We start from the raw sequence: 23,507 nt of genomic DNA, 5'->3' as shown, positions 1-23,507 counted from the left end.
TGTTAGGAATTTTTTAGTGTTGAGAGCCTGCCCGACTCGAGTCACCTGTGCACATGATATCGAGTCAAAATTTTTGGAGGCATTGTACCTATAGCGCTTAAAAACCTTTGTTCTCAGTTCACTCCTTTCTGATGCCAAAATCGCATTTCGTTCTATTGCATTTGAAATGTTATCAAATAAGATTTTCTACGGCGCTGCATGCAAGTGCTTAATTTCTAAAGTTTAAATGGATTGTTGGTGATGCAAGAGTGATGTAAGATTAGATAGATGATTGCACCGGTTTACCACCTATTATAAGCGCGTTTGTTCACATGTGCATTAGGTACACAAGAATTAATTTTGTTCTATTTGAGCTACATTTGCCCAACTTACTATTAACTTCTGTGTGGGCTTCCATAACTACCTTATTGTGTCAGTTGGAAAAAGCGCCATTTGATAAAGTTCAAAGTCGATTTGAACAGTATTTTGAGGGCAATACTCAAGAGTTAAACGTTTCAGTACGCCTTGTCTGCATATATCGCGTTGCAAAATTGTACGAAATGGAAATCTGGCAAGGTCGATATTCGAGCAATCTGTTTAGAAGATAACGTTAATTGTAATTTCATGGAGCTTTCATCTGCTTTGATGACCTGTAATCAAAGCCACGCAGCCGCTACTAATTTGACAAATACGTAAATACGAAAGACAACATGGAGTCGAAAAACTTGTCTACGTAAAGATTCATTCCCAAACTTTTGAAATTGAAATTTTTACAAAATTTTGTTCGTGTATTTTTCTTCCTTTTCCAACAATCATACTTTTGCCTCCTTAACTCTTTAACATGTTTTCTTCCTGCATAGCTATGCACATATATGTAAGCAATTATCGGCTTAACATAACAGTGTATTTTTTTGCGGTATAAAAACAGACAAGTTAACGTGTCTAGTTTTCCATAACTTTACGCTGTGGATTGTTTTTCCTCATAGGTTCTTTTTTGTCTGCAATGTGCAGTCTCTTTAATCAATGAGTAGTTGTAATGCACATTGTTTACTATTTCATCCACAATGGTGTATGCTTAACATGTTACATATTATGTTATATGTTATATGTTATATGTTATATGTTATATGTTATATGTTATATGTTTTATATATGTTATTTTATATTATGTTAGGCTCCCTCCCCGTTAAAAATATTGGTTTGGTGTTTTTTGTCTCCAAACAATCATTTGTTTCTGTCCTCTAAGGAATGACTCGAAAGTCAAAAGTTAATGAGACAAAAATTATCAGAATTTGAAATAAATTTTCACGGAATGCATGATATTGAAGTTTTTGAATGCACAATTTACGAAATCAGTGACATATGAAGCATGAGCCTCAAAAATTTCATCCCACCAGTCAGCAAATCCATTTCAGAAATCTAATGCATATGACTGTGTAGCGACCTTGGAACCGCGACGATGCAATGTTTTTTTATATCTTGTATGTGTGTGGGATGTATATATATTAATATTTTTCATCGTATAAAAAATTAAAAAATCGTTTACTAGCTCAGCATTTTGATTTGTGATTCTCTTCTTTGAAATTGGATATGCCAAATTGTATTTTGTGAAAAAAATAGATGAATTTAACATTGATTTTTCCGTCACAATATATGTTATGATTACTGATGCCATGGATGATTTTGCTGACGTAGTTTGAATCAGCTAGATTACAAAAAATATTCGAACAAATTTCGGGCACTGTGGAGCTGGATCCATTACCATTTGACGACGATTATGCTAGTCCGAAATATTTCCAACATTTTCCGATGTCGACACATTTACAAGGTAATTGATGAGTTTTCCAGTCGATGTTTGAAGCATTAAAATCGCCATCCAAGAATAACATTTTGGCCGAGTAATTTGTTTCCGGATGCAGAAAAGGACTTGTCAATCATGTGTGGGAAGGGATTACCAAAACAGCACGTTGATCTTGGAGAGTGGAGATTGGGGATGAAAATCCAACAGTCTTCATTTACTGACATCATCGGCGTATGGAAAGCCATTAACAACAAGTGGCATAAATTCTTATTGCGTCATTTATTTCGTGAAGAATAAAATATTTAGCAGTAAGGATATAAAATGCGTCAGATATTCAATTTCTTCAACGTAACATAGCTTTTTATGTTTGTATTAATATAATAAATCTGATTATTGTATAATAAAGTGATAAAAACACGACAAACACTATGCGAAATGAAAGTTCTCCCCACGAAGTGTTGTTATAGACTCCAAATGAAAGAATCCCAGACAATGGTACACAGCACTATTTAGACTTGAGATAATTTTCTAACTGCCTTGTGAAGAACGAGGTCACTCGTGCTTTGAAAAAGAAGGTATTGTCTTTTGTATTCTAAAATACCCAATTTCAAAATCAGCATCAGTAGTATTTGCTATTAGTTGCTCTCTTTATTCAGCAACATGCGTTGATAGTCGTCATCGTGTAAATGCAATGCAGTCTAAAGATTGTCCGGATCATCGTATCAAAACAGGGCAATTGCAATCATTTAGGCTTTGAAAGACTGGATTGGATTCGTTCATTTGGCACATATAGTAATTTATCTAGGGAGGAGCTGCCTTTTAAATTTAACTAGATTTTTCTTAATGAACAGCGGAAAGAAATCTGTAGGAACTATAGCTACATGTCGAGGATTAGGGGTGGGGGATTATTCACATGCTGTGGCGGGAAATTCCAGTGATAAACCTGTTACGAAAGAACTCGTTCAATTAAAACACCCACTGCATATAGCTGTGCAAACCTGAGTTAGAATGCCATTTGATTTGCTTCACTTGAGAGCTCTTTTTCTACGATTTTCGAAAACGGAGATGCCTGCTGCTCGTGCAGCAATTGTTTATAAGTGCGTTAACAAAACAGTATAGTTGCAGTAAAAAAGATCATGTATATCAAATTCTACACCTATATCACTGTATCTAAAGAGAAACGTCGTACTCTCCCCTCTTTTTGAGATTCTCGTCAGATCATGTATATCAAATTCTACACCTATATCACTGTATCTAAAGAGAAACGTCGTACTCTCCCCTCTTTTTGTATTTTCTTAAGAAGACATTTTTAAGTATTTTGTACTCAATTGGACCTATTTATGCATAGATTGCAATATTTCTCCCCAAAGCAGCAATATTGTCAGAACTCTGACTTACACTAGTTACGTGCAAGAAAACTGACCTAACTGACACTATTTATTAACCTTAATCATTTAGCGGCAAAATTCCATTAAAATTTGGAAAAACACTTGTTGGAAAACAGCTGCTAAGTATTTGAACTCATACCTAGTAGTGATTTTGTTAAAAACATAAGCCCTTTTCTTGATGCACATTGATGTATACAACTAATTTAACAGCATTTTTTCATGTATATGTTATCTATCGTTTGTTCAAACTCCATCAAAGTCAACTGCTGCAACGCTCTCAACTTTGCTTCATTTAAGAGAATGTGACACAAATCTGTAAGTCTGCAAGAAGAAACGTCATATAAGAATAGCTGATATGCGTGCACGCTTTGATACAATTGTGTTCGAATTTTTAATTGGGTTGAGATTTTGATTAAATCAGCAGGTAAATCACTACTGATACCCTAATAATGATCCCTATAATTACGTAGTTGTTATGTTTTCATAAGTCTTTGAATAACATTATTTTCAAATAATTGAGCACGGCTTGTGAATTGTGATCGCAAACTGCGATACTAACGAGAAATGTATTGAATTCAACCGATAGGTGGCTATTGTTTTTTGTGAACAGAAATTGCCAACAGAAATTTTGTCTTCACACACTGCGGAAATTTTTTTGATGCATGTTCACCTAGCATGTGTCAAATGTTATCACACGTCGTTCAATTGGCACCGACACGAGATCTTTAGGTTTCTCAAAGTCAAAGACCTCTCCGTACTATAAATACACGATGTTTTGGCAAAACCATATTCAGCATTTTTTTTTCTTACTTCACTGGTAGCCACAGTTATTCTGTGGCTGTGTTTGTATCCAGAACTATCAATGGAAATCGATGTCACAAGAATAATGTTCACATTAATTGTACACAGCTACAATCCATAAAAATTAGTAGATTATGATGTGGGATTTGTATCGAACTAGAATTTTTGGCTGCTGATCTATAAATGTTTCTTTTCCACACAAATAATTCGTCCTCAAACTGAAGTTAAGGGTTGTTGTTGCTTTGAATGATAATTTTTTCATAAATTGCAGGTTTTCTTCAAATAAAAAATGCTACACAAGTTAGCATTTGTTGCCTTTGTGTGATTACATCATGCACTTGCTCAGTAGGAGTGATAGTTTGGTATAGTGTGATCTCACGATATTCATGCTTTTGAAAATACTAATTAAATCAATTATACGCAATGTGGATCTTCAAATAATTGAGTGAATTGAATCATTAATGTTGGCATCTTGTTTGCTTATCAGGGCGAATCAAACTGTGTAGACATGTGTTCATTGCGTGCGTTTAAAATTATTGTGAAGCCTTGATGGATACGTGCAGAATTTTATTTATGTAAATAATTGCTGTAGCATGCTTTTGAACGTGCATGATATAGCTTTATTGTGCACGGAAAAAACACTGGTTGTAATGTTTTTTGTTAAAATTTTCAACCAGGCACATTATCTCATAAGAAGTCGATTAACAAATGTATTTGAAGGTATTAATCAAAAATTTATTGATCAAACACTTTTTTAAATGACTGCAGCTACTATATGGTTAAAACCTAGTCACAGATACTCCACCAACGGAGCTGTGGTTTTCATATCAACATGTGAATTAATTAAACGTTCTTTCAAGATCAGTTTAAGTGCATGTACATTGGGATTGCAGCAGCCGTACTTGTCGACTATTGATAGTTTAACATCTACTCTTATGTTGGGCATTAATTTTTATCACACGAATTCGATTTCCGCTCGGCAAGTCTCTCGCTACAATATAACATCTACTCTAATCAAAGTTGTATATAATGTCCCTAAATCAAGCAATCTATTAAGTAATCCATGTCATCTTATTGCATATATGCTCATAAATAACATATTAATGTTAATGACGCTCCAGTGAGGCATTGATAACTGGTCCAACAAGAGCAGTGAGCAGTCAATGGAGTTATTGATGGTCTAGGTCTATGTAGACAGTCATAAATAAATTAAGTTGACAGTAATCAGTGAACAACATTATACGTTATTGATCCATGGTTGATCCATGTAAACAAACACTGTTTAAATAAAGCAAATTATGCGCTCAGTCAGCAGCAAATAGCATTCTACAGGTTATTGATTGTTAGTCCTTCTACATAAACAATGCACATATAAAATTACGTTGACAGTCATCTATAGGTTATCAATACGCGGTTGGTCCATACAGTCAAATTCTGTTAAAACATGAAGAAAATTAATAGTTTGAAATCATTTACGTTTTCATTCAGCAGCGAATAACATTTTGCAGGTTATTAATGGATGGTCCAAGAAAACCAGCAATATTAATAAAGCAAATTATGTTCCCAGTCAGCAGCAAATAGCACCCCACATGTTATTTCTGATTATCCTCAGCAGAAAGCAAATTATGTTAACAGTAAGCAGCCAGTTTTTCCATAACTGAATTATTTGCTCACAGTAAGGCATCATATATTACATCGAGTCAATACATTACGCAATCACAAAAATTCTTGATTGCTTACAAAAAGCAACAGTGCAAAAAACCAGTGCAACGTAACAACAGCAGACGTAGCTACATGTACTCAAGAGCTTTTTTACTCAATGAGCCAAACATTATAGTTCATTATCGAAGTGTACTTCTATTCTGAAAACGTTTTCATAATAATTGTGTTTAAATCACAAGCACACGAAAACACATTTTATGTTTGCATGTATGATATTTTTGAATCCATTTGTAACTGTTAGGATGTTAATATGACACAACGTGAAATTTGTTGACGTTGTTACATACAGAAATATGTATGATTTGAGATACTCAACTTTGCAGTGAGAAAATTTAGTGTACATGTATGAGTTTGTATATACATCATTACGTATTAAAACGTCAATTTCTGTCGTACAACTTTATTTCGTAAAAGACAGTCGTATGCTTCAGTAGTGATGGTTTTGGAAATTTCAGTCGAGAAAAGTATTTGCTGAAGCTAAAAATTCATGTTTGTATTCCTTCATTCATGTAGCAATGCCACCCAAATAAATTATGGATAAAGCTTTTATGGGCCATATATTCGTTACATGACATGGCGTTGGAGTTTGGACACAGTGCAGGGTGGTCCGTTTGACTGTGTATTACGGCAAATTGATTATGTTTAAATTTTTCATCAAGCAAAGTCATTGAAGCATTCAAAAATTCAAAAATAATTATCCACATCTATTCACATTTGATAAATGAATTGATGTTTTAAGTAAACTTTGTCGAGAAGTTGAGAGGTGATTACTGATTAGATTGCTTCTTCCGTTTCAGCATTGTGATGAATCGTATAAAAATAGTTTTCTTAACGCTGCCACGCTCCTTGAGCTTGAATATATGTAAAAAAAAGTTAATAGGGATTGCCGAAGATGATTGAATTATACATGCGCTGTAACGTCAATACAAAATAAACAATCTTCATTTCCCGCGTCTTCATTTGCTCATTATCACCTTGAACACAAAGTTCCAGTCTGTCTTCCCCAACTTTTTCTTTTGCTCTTTGCATGTCAATAATTTATAATTCGTGAGAAACAGTGTTGTTCTATACGAACAAAATGAAATGTTGATGCTTTTATGCCTTCATTTTATTAATTTGAAATTTTGAAATGTTTATGTCAAGGAAGCGAACGCAAACGCATCTTTATTAGACATACACGTCATCCTTTTTTGAACAACCGACAATATTCTTGTCAATTCTATCGTTGAATAAACATTTTAATTTCTTGTGCAGACTGCATGTGATTCTAATTTGATTAGAAGAATAAAATATTAACACGATTGTGTAGTATTGCTTGGCAAAAATGTAAATTCTTCTAGCAAAGGTCTCCCGATTAATTTGTCCACGATTTCATTAACATTTAATCAGGTGAATGGAAAATAAGAACGAGTTTTAAGCTTTGAATTTCACAATGCTTATTGCTTGATTAAATTTAGCTGGTTTACGGCAATTTGCCTTTGAAATTCCCGCACATGGACGGCTTGCCTTGTAGTAGGCGCTAATTGGTTAATTTCATTTTGACATGTGAAAACTGTATAACTTGACAGTGAACGTATAACCTTGTTCTTGTTGATGAACAATATAAAAAATGAGACAAAGACATAGTTGTTTCTCGTCGGCGTTTTGACCATTTCTTTTCTACAATATTAAACTACTCGTGTGCTCTGTAGACCCGTTTCGTATTGTGTAATAGCTACGTTGCCAAATTTTTTGTGGAATAAGAGACAATTTTTTAATTTTGTGGGTTGTGTTGCAAAAACTTTGTCATTTTTCCACAAGTGGCTGTGACAAATGATTACAGAATCTCCAATTTCGGGTATATCTACGAAGTTTCACACAAAGTGGATGCAATTTAGGTTGTTAACTTACGTTTTACGGGCTGAATACATGAGCCCGGGTAGCTGGGATTCAGCCAAGAGTTAAATGATTTTGGCGAATGGAAACGATTCAATACTTATATATATTCAAGTTCGTCTCGTTTAAATATGTTGTAAATGTGTTCAAAGCCAGCTTCGCTGCTTTTTAGTGTTTTCCGCGTCCTTTTCTTTTAAAAGCTTTCACCTCATTTTTAGAAACAGTGACAAACATAATTGCTGTTTGATTTGTTTTCAAAACCGGCTTTTAATGGCGGCCATATTTGTAGAATCTATTATCTGTAGATATGACGTCATAACCTGCAGATATCGAGAATTATCTGCAGGTAGTTGACCAATCACAGCCGAAAATGCTCCCATAGTGAACAATAATAAGTCCTTAACAACCGAGCTCGAGGTCTTTACGGAGAAATAACGGACCGAGGTCTTTCTGTACAGACCGAGCCCGTAGGGCGAGGTTTGTACAAAAAGACAAGAGGTCCTATATCTCTCAGTAAAGACCGAGAAAGCGAGGCTATCAAAAGGTTTATTATATGGCATTATTTGACCTGAAACGAAGCTTGCTTTCTTTCTCGTCCTTGCTGTATTTTACCGGTTGGCTTTCACTTTTCTAGTTTTCGTCCTTAAAAAATAAATCGTTTCAAATTGTATCGTCTGGATGGTTAAACTGTTTTCCAAGTGTTCTTCCTTCGAATCACATTCGTAAATGGTTTTTCGTTTCGTTTATTTTGTATTATGCGTTATGCTGTTTGCTTCACAAAGTTTGTTTGCATTTGATTTTAAAATTACGCGCTTTGGCCCGTGGTCGATTACGGGAAAGTAATGGACCGGCAAAAAGGTTTCTGAGCCAATCAAAGCCCGCCAATTAGCAGGAAGTAACTCTTGCCATATAATAATATACAATAAAGGAAATACTTGTAGTACATCTTTACCCAGACGTTGAACTTATATAGCAGTTTTAAATTGGTGCGCTGGCTGTATAGAAGTATTTTATAATTATACTAGCAATAACAAAATTTAAGCAACTTTCTTATTTATCAAGCTTTAATAAACTTGGGAAACTCTCACCTTCCTTCGCACTATCGATAACTACTCAAATGTGGTGGAAAATATAGCTACGAATGTGACAACATTCTCTTAAAGTCCAACAGAGAAGCTCTTCAAGAATGAAGGCTTATTCCAAAAAGTTCAACTTTAAAGTTTGTTAACTGTCATAAAGATAAAATGCTACTAGATCATAGGATTTTTTTTACTTTTGCTTATTTTGCGCTCTAGGTATGTTCTATCCCCCTATGAAATTTTCTTCTATTTTTTGTGTTTCTGTTCTGTTCTTATACTTGTTATTTGCTTTATTCACACGTCTTAGATCTGCTTCAATCAAACCTGAAAAATAAAAAACTCTTAAACTGTTGCCTTGCTTCCTTTGTTGAAGTGTTCCAAAGTTCTTTATCAATGTACGTCTTGTGTAAGTATAGGCTTTGTTTCAAGGAAACTTTCAACGAGAAACCTAAAAATTGTTTTAAGAAAAGCAATTGCCATTGTGGATGGCCAAAATAACCTAATATAGTTCTAAAATGATAATTTTTGCATTTTTTCACCACGACAAAGTCTCTATCTTACTAATGGCAAAATTTCGCCATGTTTGTAGGTGTTTGTTTGGTTAGCTTTGCCCGGTTTGAACCCTCGCAGTCGCTGACTTTCTCTACCATTATCTTTTTCCATCTAATGGTTTCTCGTCATTTGATACATAGCGTAATAAACTTGCAAAAACATCACTTTCCAATGCCTTTAAATTAACATTGCTCAAATAATATTGCAGTTTATTTATCAATAAATTATCATACTGTCTGTCAATTTACCTTTCCCACCAAGCCCTTTGGTTTCCTTTTTTAATTTCCTTAACGTAGTAGTCTATAGAGTCTTTACTAGAGACAAAACATTTCACTGGATGTTGCTAAAGATAGATAACTGTGTGTTGTGAATAGTTTTCTATTTTGTGAGCAACTCCTTGGTTTCTTTGCCTTGAATATCATGCATTTAAGAATTGATTATTCATAAAAAATGTTTTCAATTTTGTGCTTTGCCAAAATTAAAAATCAAAAGTCGTCGCTTTGTCTGCAACGAACAATCGAAGCTCACAGAAATGGGCTCGCCGATAAACGTATGTTTTGTTTCCTTCCACTGATATAAGTTTGTATTGTATGTATATCCTGTAGAAATAGTTTGAGAAGAAAGTTCTAGTACATGGTGGAATTTTTGAAGAAAATTTGAATCTTAGAGAGACAAAGTCAATTTTGTTAATTAAACTCTTCCGATCACGTTGGTGCCAACATACAGAAATTTCGCCCATACAGCCTGTTTTTTTTCTCTCCTTTACTTATTTTATGTCTTCATTCGCTGTCAAAAAATATGTTGAAGCACAAAAGACTTCTTTATATTTTTTCATTATATTGTTTATTTTATTTTATTGTATTTAGTGTTGACCATATAAGGTATAATAAGCTATAGAAAATGCGTTGCAATACAAGAGTTTTTGCAACTTTTCTGTCTTTTTTCAAACAAAATTGCACCTGTGAGGCTGTGACTTAAGCTACACAAATAAGTATGATAGATGCTAGTATACCACATCGAACTTTGAGCTCGGAATTTTCCGAGAAAATCGCTTTGAATGAACGTATAAATGACATGATAACGTTGATTTTTGTTCGTTTACTTTTCGCCTTAATTTTAACCTCGTTTCCTTCGAGCTTCGGTTCCAATCTCCAAAGTCTTGACAACGGTGGGACAAACTTATTTTTGTTCTAGAAATCTTGAGGTTTGCCGTTAAATCAAATCATCAATTATATTCAAACGTGTTTGAACTGCATGTGGTCTACGCTCAATGCAGCTCCACCTATCTATGTTGTTCATGAACGTGACAGTCCGTGTAGTAGAGCGGTTGCTTTTCGTGACTACAACAGGCTACGAGAATTAAGGCCAATTTATACTTCTTACGACATGTGTCGCGCGACACTCTGGCTTGTGCAATCTATGGGCACGCGCCATCCGACTGTCAAATAAAGCATTTATAGTAAACGCGACAACCCATGCGACAACCGCGCGAAATCTGCATACAAATTTAAAATTATTTTGACATTTACATCAAGTAATGCATTGGCAGCACTGTTAATATTTTTTGTGAATCAAATGAATTCATTTCTGCTAAAATGCTAGACAACCACGACAGGCTAATGACAATAGCAGGTATAATTTTTCCGCCAGGATTACCACTCTTCGATTTCAAACGCTTTTTGGCTTTCGTAAATCGGTCCCGTATTTTCTTCCATTTTTGTCTGCAAACAGCATCATTTGTTTCGAGCTTTTCGGCGATTTCCTTTCATGAATTCGTAGTATTTTGTAGGTCTTTATAATCCCTTCTAGACGAGTCTTATATATGAGGGTATTTCCTAACTTCTTCCGCTAATCTTTCTTCGAATCCATCCATGATTTAATATTTTTTCATATTTGTGATAAACATATGCTGAGACAAACCACAAGTGACTAACCACGTGTTATTAGATAGCCAATTATCTTGCGCGACAATCCGACAAAATGTCTGCGACGTTACAACTTTTTGCGAGGCGCACGTGTGCGACAATACGGTGAAATTACGTCAAATGGTACTTCCGTTTTGGTGATATGACGTCATATTCCTTATGCGACATGGCGCGCGACACTTGTCGCACGAAGTATAAATTAGCCTTTAGTTTACAGCTTCTTTTCCAATATATATGAAAGGTTTTTTGTGGTTTTCCCCAACATCTCTATTGCAAAATAAAATCAGATTCATTGTCATACTTTAAATTAGGCGACAATGTCACATTACAGGTTTGGAGGAGGAAGTACAAGGAATATATTATCTAACCACTCGTGTATGTTTGTCTTTGTTCTTTCATTTTCATTTTGCGTTTTTACCCATGCTTTATTTGAAACTCTCTTCTACCATTTGTGTGTAATAGACCATTTACCGCTATCTTTTAAATTTATGTCCTGAAAACCTCACCCTCAAACGAAAGAAACCAGCAAAGACTCAAAGAGCACGTATGTTAAACTCCCATACAAAAGATGATGACGCCGTGATAAGTTTGAATACATTCTCAAGCCTGGTCTTGCTGTGACATCATAGTGGCGGATGTGGTTGACTCAAATTCCGACGATCTCATCACACACCCTAATAACACAACAAAATATTCATCACAAATATGATCACAATAGACGTAGCATTTCCGCTTGATTGTATTCATGCAGCTTATAAATATTTGGTTACAGTTCCTCACGGTCAAAAAATTATTACCGTCTGTCATACAACCACAACAATGTTCAAATTATCGCTGCTTGTACTTTTTATGTCAGTGAAGTATATTTCAAGTTATGGGAATGGCGCACCGCCCAAGAGTTGTAAAAGAATGCTGCCAGGCCACATTTCCAGCATCGGGTTCCCTGAGCGAAGACAAAGTCCTGCAAGCAATCCGTACATTCTTAACGTAACTTTGATTAAGAGTAAGAATATGTTCATGGTTTCCATTGATGGGCCAGAACTGCAAGGCTTTTTGCTTCAAGCCAGACACAGAAAAGATGGTCGAGCCGTCGGTAGATTCGTCGATTTACAGGAAGACGTCAAATATCAAAATTGCCAGGCGAGTAAGGTAAACAAAATTTTGTTTGTATTATGGCTATCATTCATACTAAAAACGAAAGTGTAAAAGTGAAGCACAATCGTTTTGATGTCTTAAATTGTCGTTTTCTGTTTAAAAGACACCGTTTATTACACACCAATAGCCATGCATGGTTCAGTGACATGCTATATTGCTTCTGAATCTTTATTTATTGAGGATATCATGTGGACAGTGAAAAGTAAACTGGTATGAGTAGAAATGAACGGAAAATGATTTCAAAAGATGTATGAGGTGCGGTCAGATAGCAAATCTCTTTGACGTCTGTTTTCTTCTCGGCCAAATTTCGATTTTGTCGACGGTAGGTCGAATTCAGTCTGATCATTCGTTTTATTTCCAACCTCTCTACAAACCTCGTGATGCAAACTTCTGTTAAATCATTTAGTCCACACACATCCTGATATCTTTTAAAGGCTAGAAAACTTGTAAGATTTCAATGAAGTCCCATGTGCGTTTCCCATAAGGGAGAGGCAAGGTGGTAGATAGAAACTGCGTGCTTGATCGTACGATGTACTGAAAATAAAATTGGAGTTGATAATTATTAGTTCATTAACTTGATGAAAGCACAATCACAATATAATAATTTTTGAAAAAGTCGTTTCGGTAGAACTTGTATATTTTGTGTAATAAAAATTACTGCCCAACATAAAGTTTTAATTAGAGCCATAGAAATAGACCAAAAATTGTAAAATTGAGTTTATTATGACGTTTCGTCTTTACTCAAGACATCTTCAGACAATTAATTAATAGGATGTTAAGAGAAGATATTATATTTAAAAAAGGGGTTAAATTACTACTAAAGGAGGCCGTGTCAAATGGATTATAAGATAAGGAAGTTAGGAAGTAAAATAAAGGGAAATCAAAAGAGATAAGTGGAATGGAACTTCCTTGCACGTTGAGTGAAGGCTTTTATTTATTGATTAGAAGGCTCTCATGAATGAAGAGTTCATAGGAACCGTTAGAAGAGGAGATTATTTTAAAGTCGTCTAAGTTGGGGGGGTGTCCAGTTGCGTTAATGTGAGCAAAAATGCTCGATAACGCAGGGTGGGAAACTTAGTTGCCTGTAAGGGGAGATATTCCCAAGTGCTCCGAAAATCTGGTGGAATGAAAAAGTAAAAAACAATGGTCAACGTAGCGTCGGTAAAGTAGTGGTTTGAATGAAGAAGGACATTGATGCAGCTCGGATTGTTCGTGAAAGGACATAAATATATCAGCAAAGAGAGGGCCCAATTGACTGCCCATAGCCACACCATCAATTTGCTGGTACATTTACCCGTTAAAGATAAAGTGACAATTCTTAACAGCTAGAGAGAGTAGTTTTTCAAATTCTGTTGCAGTGAGTCCGTTGAAGTACTGGTGGTTGTTAAAAATGCTATTGGATATTATGCGGATGGTTTCGTCAACAGGTATGTCAGTAAATAGGGATACTACATCAAAACTAGCATTACTGGAGTTGATATCGCCATTTAGTATTTCTTCAACAAAGGAGAAAGAGTCTTTGATGATGAGGTTGCTTATAGTGAAGGGTTTTAGGAGTGGGATAAAAAACTTTACTAGTTTATACGAATAGTGATTAATGGAAGAAAGAATGGGTCTGAGAGGGATGTTACATTTATGTATTTTAGGAAGACCATACAATATACCTATTCGTGAACCTGTAGGGTAAAGTTCTTTGTAGGTTTCTTGGCCGATAGATTTAGCATCTTTCAACTTTTTTAATGAAGACTTCACTTGATTTTCTCGTTGTAAAGTTACTTTTACTGGATCTCCATCAAGAGGATGAAACTTTGTAGTGTCAGATAAGAGTGTGTCCATTTTCTTTATTTAGTCGACTTTGTTAAGTATTACGATGCCATTTCCTTTGTCAGGTTTAGTGGCGAGGATAGTTCTGTCGTTTTTTAAATTATTTAAAATGTTCAAGTCTTCCTGTGAGTATAGGAAAGGTGGTGGGCTGTAACTTCGGAAAATTGAGTGGGCAATATCTTTCAATTTGCATTTGATCGAGTCTAGAAAAAATCCGGATGATTCTGTTAATGATTCTGTAATGGATTTTTTCCAGACTCGATCAAATGCAAATTGAGAGATATTGCCCACTCAGGTTTCCGAAGTTACAGCCCACCACCTTTCCTATACTCACAGGAAGACTTGAACATTTTAAATAATTTAAAAAACGACAGAACAATCTTCATCACTAAACCTGATAAAGGAAATGGCATCGTCATACTTAACAAAGAGCTCGAGATCGTCTAGTCTGCAAACTTTTGGTTTCAGACTTATAAGTGTTGTGTTCATGATCCCTTTGATAATAGAAGCGTGATTTTACTCCTGTAATGTCAGACCAGACGCGAGGTTGAAATGCACAGTTGCTCCTTTACGTCGAGAGAGATCAAGATATCGAAACTCGTGAGTGATCATCGCAGGAGCTGTGATTGCAAAACAACTAATTTGAAGATTTTCGAGTTGTCAACGAGACACTTCTGGCATTTATAGTCTCCTTATATGGGCGTAGAGTGATCGATTAATGGAGGGGTTCGTGTTCATATATGCATGTTATAATTCGTTGAACACAATGAATTTCAAAGAAGTTTAACACTGCATATCATGCATTGATAAATAAGTGCCTCGTGCCAACTCTCGATCTTCCTATGCCAATGGCCCCTTACGCGACGAATCAAAATTATAAAAGTAAAAAAAAAATCAAATGCACAACAGCTTATTAAGGAAATTTCTGTAGAAGAGTTGCATTTCAAGTATATAAAATTTGTTTTTGTTTTAATCCTGCATTCGGGCTCCTTAATTGCTCCCCATTTGTTGTTCTTTTTGAAGCTCTAGTCGTCTTTCATTTGCTGTTCAGTCTTTTGTTAGTTAGATCTTAGTCCAGGATTTAGCACTTGTCAAAATAAAATATCATATCTATATATTAAACTTCGAAATATCTCAAAGCAACATTATTTGTATGATTTTAGTTTCTGAAGATCATCATTAACAGCATTGTCATAGATACATTTAAATTTAGGATTGGGCTGTTGTAATTTCATTTCTTGATGTTCGATCCACCACTGAATTATTAGTTAGCTGACAAATCCAATTATTATATTTCAACTATTTTCGTGGACTTTGTTTTGTTTTTTAATATTCTCTATAAAGCTTAGCTATGCATTGCAACTTACAAGCCCTGGTAATATTTCATTTCATTATGTTGCTGGCGATACTTGTAGACAAACTAATGTTCCTATCATATTCATATCGTTCTTGAATTTGATGAAATATTTTTAAAAGAATGATCGTAAAACCAGCGTGATAATTGCATATGCATGTAACAGCTTATTAAATATCATAACGTTAACAGCTTATTGATAAGTACAAAATTCAACTTAATTCACATAATATTTCCTAATTCACCATGAAATTTCAGACCAGTTTAAGATAGCGCATTTGTGATACACCTCCTTTACTGATATTTACAAGTGGAAACACTTGACTAATTCTTTTGAAGATGCAAATATTAAACCCACTGATATGTATATTACACTGGATAACGCATCCATCCATGTATAAAATATAGTAAGATAATTGAAGCCGTAAGTTGGCTCATCTGATTATGGCCTTCGTGGGGGGTATTGGTCCACTTTACTATACTTTTGTATTACAAAATCACAGTTTTTGCGTTTTTATTCGTTCTATAAACTTTTGATTCGAGCAAAATCTTTGTGAACGGGACAGAACAACTGCCAAAGATATTTAATCCCAAAAAGTTGGTCTTCTTGGCTTTATAATGGCAGAAAATTGAAATGGTACAAGGTCGACCTGCTTTGTTTTGAAACAAACTGGAGATTATATGATGCTTCTGCTTCTTAAAAAATGTAGAAATATTACAGAATCCTACTACTGCTACCAAAATTTCATCTGCAATGACGTTCATGGAAGATTGCTACAAATTTACTTATTCAACAACATTTTGTTATTCACATCGCTAATATCATAATAATTTCAAATTACGTCTTTATTATATCAGTGAAGAAACAAAACAAATCGACATAGAAAAAAAATCAGAAAGACATTTTAATGAACAATAGTAAGTTGAAAACGGCATCATCAAACTCTACGAGATGTACATCATCAAAATATGCGAATTAAAGTACCTCTGTTGTCATTGAGCAAAGCAAAGTTTTCAACCAATTCCTATGTGAACAACTTCAATATCGATGAATATGTTGAAGATATGAGTACCTTTGTTCTTACTTTGTTGTAAATTTGTAATTTAAGTATTTATCTTCTAAAAATGCCTCGCACAGCTGAAATTGTCATCGTCACCTTCAACTTTCAAATTTCAATACAACTTGCCATCTTATTTTTCAGTCGTTACAAAGCCAAAAAAACAGAGCTTCAGGGTTAAAACTCTCTACCGGTTTTCCGCTACATGTCATAAAAATTTTGCCTTAATCAGAATTTAGTAAACGAAATAAAAACGCGAAAACTGTGATTTTGTAATACAAAAGTATTAAGCCCGACCTTTTGTAATTAAAACTTCACTTAATATTTCGTTTTCATTTTCAGCCTTTACGTTTCTTTTGTTCTGATAGCCTTGAAGCGTATGAAACCTCAGTTCGAAAAGTTTTTTGTCATAATAATTGCTGCGAATTATTGAAATCAGACTTTACCTAATTGAGATTAAGGTTTGTGGTTGCCGCCGACATAAATAGTTCACACTTGAAAATTTCAATTGATTCACCGAATATTTCCAATATGGGAAAAGCATTTGCAGTTCGAATTTCGCACAAGAAGTGCTTTGATGATTTTAACTTTACCAATTTGAAAACTTTAGTATATAAATTGACAATATCGTATTCTGTGCAATTTGCTACTTCAATAAGCATAGCCTGTAAAATGATATATCATAAGTTGACTTTATTTTGCAAAAGGCGTCCGTACATGGAGTATATTTTCATTTCCTTTGGTTGAACCCATGGTAAATGAAGCAAATATAATTTTCAATTAGCCATATGAAGCTTTATGGAGTAGCAGGATCATTTAGCAGCCTGTATAACATTTATGAGGAAGCCTCTTGACAAAACGTCCAGGCAAGAACTGTACTCATTAGAAGTTTGTAATGTTTATATTACAAAGAATTATAACGAGCATTGTCTGTGTTTGCAAACATGCATCGTTTGACGAAAAAATTGTTTATTAGAAAGGATTACAGCTATCGATGATTGGCCAATCAAAGTTAATCGTTCAAAATCAACATTTCAAATTAGTGCTTGACTTTCAAATGGTTTACTACATGGAATAACTGCACCTAGCAATATAAGTGAGTGAAAGTTAGCACGTGTATTGCCATTCAGCATCATTTTTGTGTCTTTCAAAGAATATCAAGCTTTAGAAACAATGTACGCGTTAACAATGCTGTTACTTTTAACATCTGTGAAACACAATTTGAGTTCTTCTAATGGTGCTCCATTCCGAAGTTGCCAAACCATGACGCCGAGACATTTCCAATTTGGATCACCAGTGGAAGGTGAAACAATTCCTAGTCCATACACACTCAACGCAGCATGGGATAATGGTCTTAAAATGTTTAAAGTTTCAGTTGGTGGCTCGGAATTTCAAGGATTTTTACTTCAAGCCAGAGTTAAGATCAATGATAGTGCGATTGGGAGCTTTGTAAATATCAATCAATCAGTTGCTCAGCATCAAGATTGCTCAGCGGATCAGGTGTTTTGCTCTATTAATTTTTATAATGATAGCTTCTACTCTTTAATTATAGTACTATACTCATCGATAACTAACCATTTGATTTGGAGTTTTCGTTGGCATAGAGTTTAGTTTTGTTTTCATATTAAATGTAGTAATATAAACATATCCACTACTAAGGGTTTTTCTAATTTCATTCGATTTACCATTTTCATACAGCGCATGGTTCATCAATGTCCTTCGGAACAATAATAAACCCTATGTAATCATATAAGTAGATGGCTATCGAGTATTTACACAATATATGACAAAAAGATAGATTTCTAACACATTAGGGGCATGATTCGACTTGGGTTATTATATATGAAGAAAATATATTTTGGATACAATTCTATAATGATTTTTTATGAGTGCTTAGCATATTGGTTTTCACATTGCAAAGCTTCTCACCCCCGCAAGAAAGCGGAAATTTTAACAATTACAAAACTTGAGCCAAATATCAAAAATTATATGATTTAAACAACCTACTGCATTGTATGTGATGTTGAACATGATGTATGGTTTTATTTTCTATTGACAAACCAAATTCTCCATGCCTTCCATAGATACAAGAATCGTTGAAATAACTATGACACTGTAAGTTTGGACAGAAATTTGCTGCAAAATTAAGTATAGTGCTTTACCCATGCAGCTAAAACTGAACGGCCAAGAGAAAATATTTTAACATTTTAAACATGTCAAATAAAACAGCTCTTTGTCAGGTAAAAACGAAAGCAAAGTTTTTCAAAAGCCTTTTTCAAAAATTTTCGTATAGTTATGAATTTCTTTGCGTTTTATTTATTATTGCCCATTGTGCGTTTTGCAATTTATCCTTTAAAGTAAATGGTTTGAACCCGGGAGTATCGTTACATGTTTGTAAATGTAGATCGTCCAGGTTGGTATAGTCCTGAGAAGGACTGTTTTTGTTGTTGTTGACTGACGTTTCGACAACCTTAGCGGTAGTCATCTTCGGAGTCAAAAATGATCTTCTTTTAACTCTGAAGATGACTACCGCTAAGGTTGTCGAAACGTCAGTCAACAACAACAAAAACATTCCTTCTCAGAACTATACCAACCTGGACGATCTACATTTATAAACATGTAATTTATCCTTTATTGCCTATTGTACAATTTTAAGGACCTGTTCATATGAGACGGGCCAGCCCGCTTAAGCCGGGCTAGCTAGTTTGCCGGGCCAATTTGTTTTCCCATTCTTGTGGCGAATACAGGCTTCCTTTAAGCGGGATCTCGCCAAGCCGGGCTGGCCGCTCTTCATATGAACGCAATTTCAAAAACAACGTAAAATAATATATGAGGCGAGATATCGGCAAAGCTACGTTGCCCGGCTTAAACGGGCTGGCCTGTCTAATATGAACAGGTCCTTAAAATTGTAAATCATCATGATTGAATCCTTATTTTTAGTTTGATCCACGGTCGAGCATTACGCACACGAGCAGTTCTAGTAAGAAAAATCTAGTTTTCTTTTGGCAACCACCGCCACGCATGGACAGGACGCGGAATGTGACGTTTTACGCAACACTTGCTCAGTCCAAGGAGGTCTTTTGGGTGATGCAACCAAGTAACTCGATCAGCCTAAATATCGTGGACGATATAAGTTCTAGCATAAATAGTAGTATAGAATCAATGACAACAATGGGTACGACACAAGCAGTTAATACGGCGTACAGCACAAAACCAACCAGGAAAATTGCAACAACCACTAACTCCATAACGACCACTGTCTCCATAACAACCACTGATGTAAGCATTCCCGATATTGGCCGATAGTCTTGGTTGAAGTTATTCAGAGTTTTTGTTTGCTAAATCTTTTGACTACTGCATTTTTGACTAGTATTTGGAAAATATTTTTCTGCTGAGAATGATCTTGGTTAAGACCAAACACGCGTACGGGATCAGCCGCCTGTCCCTCGCCTTTAAGCCTATAGGGTTGATGAGTCATCGCATCTGATGCTCATCCCAAAAACTATATAGTACTTTAATTGAACGATTATATCTGCATTTTTACATTACATTTTTTGTGGAACATCTTTGTTTCTGAGTTTCGTTGTATTCGTCGTAATAATTTGAGATAGTTTCGCTTGAGTATGAATTTTTTTCCAAGCCGGCTTAGAAGAGTTTAGGCATTTCAGATATATCTCAATGCTAAATTAAGTATCGCCGACTTACTTTTATTTAATTTTTTCATTTTGTAGACCGCGTCGACCATGCATAATTTTGGATTCGAATTCTTATGTATTCTGTCGATGATTGCTTCAAAAGCAATTGTTTGATCATGGTCAAAGTGCCTTAGCCAGTTGACGGAGGATTTCTTCTTAAACATTGAAATACTGCCCACATTCAGTTCTTGTAAATTTAATAAATTGCCTAGATTGATCTTTAATTTGTAAGCCCTTATTAACCGAGTGCAACGTTTTTACGGAAAAATATCGGATCGAAGTTTTTTGAACAGACCGAGTCCGACAGAGGTATTTCTCAGTAAATACAGAAAAGCGAGTGTAATAAAAGGTTTGTTAATATTGTATGGCATTATTTTACCTGAAACGAGGCTTTTTTTCCTTCTCGTCCTCGCTGTTATAACGAGTTTTTGGGTTTGTTACGTTTCGTGATGTAGCAATATACCATTTTGACTTACACAGACAAATAGAGATGTCCCAGATTACTATACGATTATTTTTATTGTTCAACGTCTATTTAAACTACTTGAATTTAAACAAAGTATTACGTAAGGGTAAGTATCATTATTGCTTCCACAACAGTCGAATAGGTAACGAAGCTTAGGGTACTGATATTGAAATGTATTTTCATTAGTTTTTAGTCTCAGATAAACAAAAATACAACAGGTAAATAATTCATATTAAAATATTTGATAAGTTTAAGTTAAATATAAACAGTGCTCTTCTCGCTGATGGAATTTAGTCTTCCGATCTCACTGCCATTGAATTTTGTATTTTGTATTTACGTCCGTTTTACCCTACATTTTACAAGTTTTCTTTTGTTTTTGGTGGGTTTTTTTTGCTATCCTGCATACGGTGTTTTGCTAGTTGTTATTTGGTAACCTTAAAAACATGGTTAAGAATGAGGACGGGGATGGTGCGAAGCCTAAAAGTAATTCCAAACCTCAACTAAATGACGAAGTGCTCACGAAGGTAGGTCTTCATTCATGTTTGGTTTGTAGGTTTAAATCTTTTATCATCAATCGATAAAAAGATATATTACAGTTTCGACTAAAGGAATTTCCTGTGATCAATGCTGTCAGCAAATTTTTGTTTGACAATTATGTAAGATTTCACTGTTGCTCATACAGTTGTTTGACAATTGACAGTCGTCTCTTTTGCACTGTCTCTTTTGAGAACAACATAAATCTGTTATGAAAAGAAGTCCATCTCTGAAGGAGTTCATGAGTAAATATGCGTTATACATACCTTAATCTTTCATCTATGCCGGCCAACAACCAACCTGGTATTATGAGATTACTTGCATATTAAACTCTGAAGTTATAACTAGACATGGCATCATTGCCAACTTTCTTTTATGCATAGGAAGAATAAAATTGAATTGATTTTGTTGGCATTGGGTCTTTTTTTATCAAAGTATGTAATGAATAGTTTTGTGTGACCTGTAGCTCTACCTGGAGATACAGTTGAGAAGTATATTTGTTAAGAAAAAGTTTGACATCCCACTTTTGCCATGACTTCACACGATGACAATTTCCCATATAAAAGGTAACTTAATTTTTCGATCACATAACTTTGTTTCCTGAGTGAAAGTGACAGCTCATTTATCTAATTTGTACCATGATAATATTATTCACACACTTTGTGCACATTTAATTTCAAAATGGTCATTAAGAAGTAAAAGATGTTTACTGCATTTGCACAAGCTAATGCAAACAGAGGAGATCTTTTGGAGAACTCGATGGCAGATCAGTGAAAGCCTGAGATCTAAGGTCAATGATTGCATCTGCTTAAGAGTTCTAACAAATGTCTCTGAGGTTTGCATAAACCAGTGCAAACACAAAAGACATCTTTTTTTTTCTAAAATAACAACAATGCGAAACAGACAAATATAAAACAAACATTGTAATTCTTCTTTTAAAATTTATTCATGATTGATTTGCAAATTCTCGTTGATTGATTGATTGATTTGCAAATTCTTGTTGATTGAGTGATTGATTTGCAAATTCTCGTTGATTGATTTATTGATTTGCAAATTCTCGTTGTTTGATTGATTGATTTGCAAATTCTTGTTGATTGATTGATTGATTTGCAAATTCTCGTTGATTGATTGATTGATTTGATTGGTTGAGCTCAGATCGGTTTGCACTGGCTAATGCAAACATGGCTATCGACCAATCACTGACCATGTTTTATTGCTTGTATTTTATCAATGAATATATGTTATAGCACCAGAGGCTGCACCTCACAACCTTGTTCCAATGTTTCCTAAACAAATTACATGATTCATTAATTTTCAACTTGCAGGTTGTGATCCGTAGACTGCCACCAAATCTTGACCAAAACCTTTTCCTTCAAACTCTGAATGATATCTTCCCAGAAGGGCCACCTGAGCATGATTACTTCAAGTTTTGTGGTAGTGATCTAAGGTATGTGTTTTTAGAATATAACTGATATTCATACGTATGTGACATACATATGAACTAGAATTATTTTATCTACTTTATTTAATGCGTAGATGTTATATGATCAACCTTAACAGAGCAAAAAAAAGCATAAAGTTTGCATGCTTGTATTTTCAATAGTAAAAGGCCCAGGGTCCCACAGTTGACCATATACATTGTAAAATGGTATATACAATGTAAACTTAACATTTGATTGGCCCTTGGTTTAGTTTTTCAAAAATCTTGATTTGCAAATGTCCCAGTAACAATGTCTACACTGGTTTGAAAATGAAGTTAAAATTGAACACAAAATTTTTATTTTGGCTTCTTAGATCCCAATCTGCTCGTGCACGAACTTTTTCTATTTTTAAAGAAACATTCTGTTGCATGAATGATCTAAGTTATGAGGAAGGTTTTGTACATTTTCTCATCCATTTTTCACAAAAGCCAAATTAGATTTTTCAGTAGTTTTTCAAAACAAACTACCTTTTCTAGACATTTTATTAACAGGATCACATGACACATGTACCACGTCGACGTATCATAAACCAACCTACACAGGATTATTGACAAACTACTTCAGTTTCGCACCACTTTCTTACAAGACTGGATTAATACGAACACGTAAAGATAGAGCATACAAAATTAACACCGACGATGTATTTCAACAAGACCTTTCTTTAGAACAACATTTATTTTATTACGCAACTCTTTCCCACTACATTTCACCAAACTGTCAAACGATGTGACAAAACTAATACTAACTGCAAAGCAACAACTAAAACATACGATACAACAGACACGACCAACAACAACGAACAGTCCATAAAAACTCTG

At 34.7% G+C, this 23,507-nt stretch overlaps 1 protein-coding gene and 2 long non-coding RNA genes across 9 annotated transcripts in view; 1 reads left to right on the top strand and 2 right to left on the bottom strand.

The window, feature by feature from the left end:
- Window positions 1-7,408: 7,408 nt before the first annotated feature.
- LOC124446615 lies at window positions 7,409-23,458 on the bottom strand. The gene is made up of 3 exons (XR_006948497.1): window positions 23,447-23,458; window positions 16,613-16,618; window positions 7,409-7,665 (listed from the first exon to the last, which is right to left on the bottom strand). It is a non-coding gene; the product is annotated as an uncharacterized LOC124446615 (long non-coding RNA).
- On the bottom strand, window positions 8,294-11,706 carry LOC124446613. Of its 2 annotated transcripts, XR_006948494.1 has the most exons (3): window positions 11,491-11,706; window positions 9,446-11,389; window positions 8,294-8,969 (listed from the first exon to the last, which is right to left on the bottom strand). It is a non-coding gene; the product is annotated as an uncharacterized LOC124446613 (long non-coding RNA). The 2 variants fall into 2 exon arrangements; XR_006948493.1 differs by lacking the exon at window positions 11,491-11,706 and having other exon boundaries at window positions 9,446-11,440.
- The window catches only part of LOC124446609 (regulator of nonsense transcripts 3A-like), a 32,425-nt gene continuing 20,634 nt past the window's right edge, over window positions 11,717-23,507 (top strand). The window contains exons 1-6 of one of the 6 annotated variants that reach the window (XM_046997445.1): window positions 11,826-12,271; window positions 13,636-13,704; window positions 17,490-18,013; window positions 19,454-19,792; window positions 20,245-21,198; window positions 22,534-22,655. In XM_046997445.1, the coding sequence (XP_046853401.1) occupies window positions 21,118-21,198; window positions 22,534-22,655 (203 nt within the window). In that variant the 5' untranslated portion in view covers window positions 11,826-12,271; window positions 13,636-13,704; window positions 17,490-18,013; window positions 19,454-19,792; window positions 20,245-21,117. Of the gene's footprint in view, window positions 12,272-13,635; window positions 13,705-17,489; window positions 18,014-19,453; window positions 19,793-20,244; window positions 21,199-22,533; window positions 22,656-23,507 lie in introns of all 6 variants that reach the window. The other 5 variants (XM_046997447.1, XM_046997446.1, XM_046997444.1 and 2 more) reach the window with 5 other exon arrangements.

The sequence above is a fragment of the Xenia sp. Carnegie-2017 genome, unplaced genomic scaffold (assembly GCF_021976095.1).
Source record: "Xenia sp. Carnegie-2017 unplaced genomic scaffold, XeniaSp_v1 HiC_scaffold_22, whole genome shotgun sequence".
In the NCBI taxonomy this organism is placed as follows: domain Eukaryota; kingdom Metazoa; phylum Cnidaria; class Anthozoa; order Malacalcyonacea; family Xeniidae; genus Xenia; species Xenia sp. Carnegie-2017.
The sequence above is the reverse complement of the archived record's forward strand: the minus strand, read 5'-3'. Positions and strand labels throughout refer to the sequence as shown.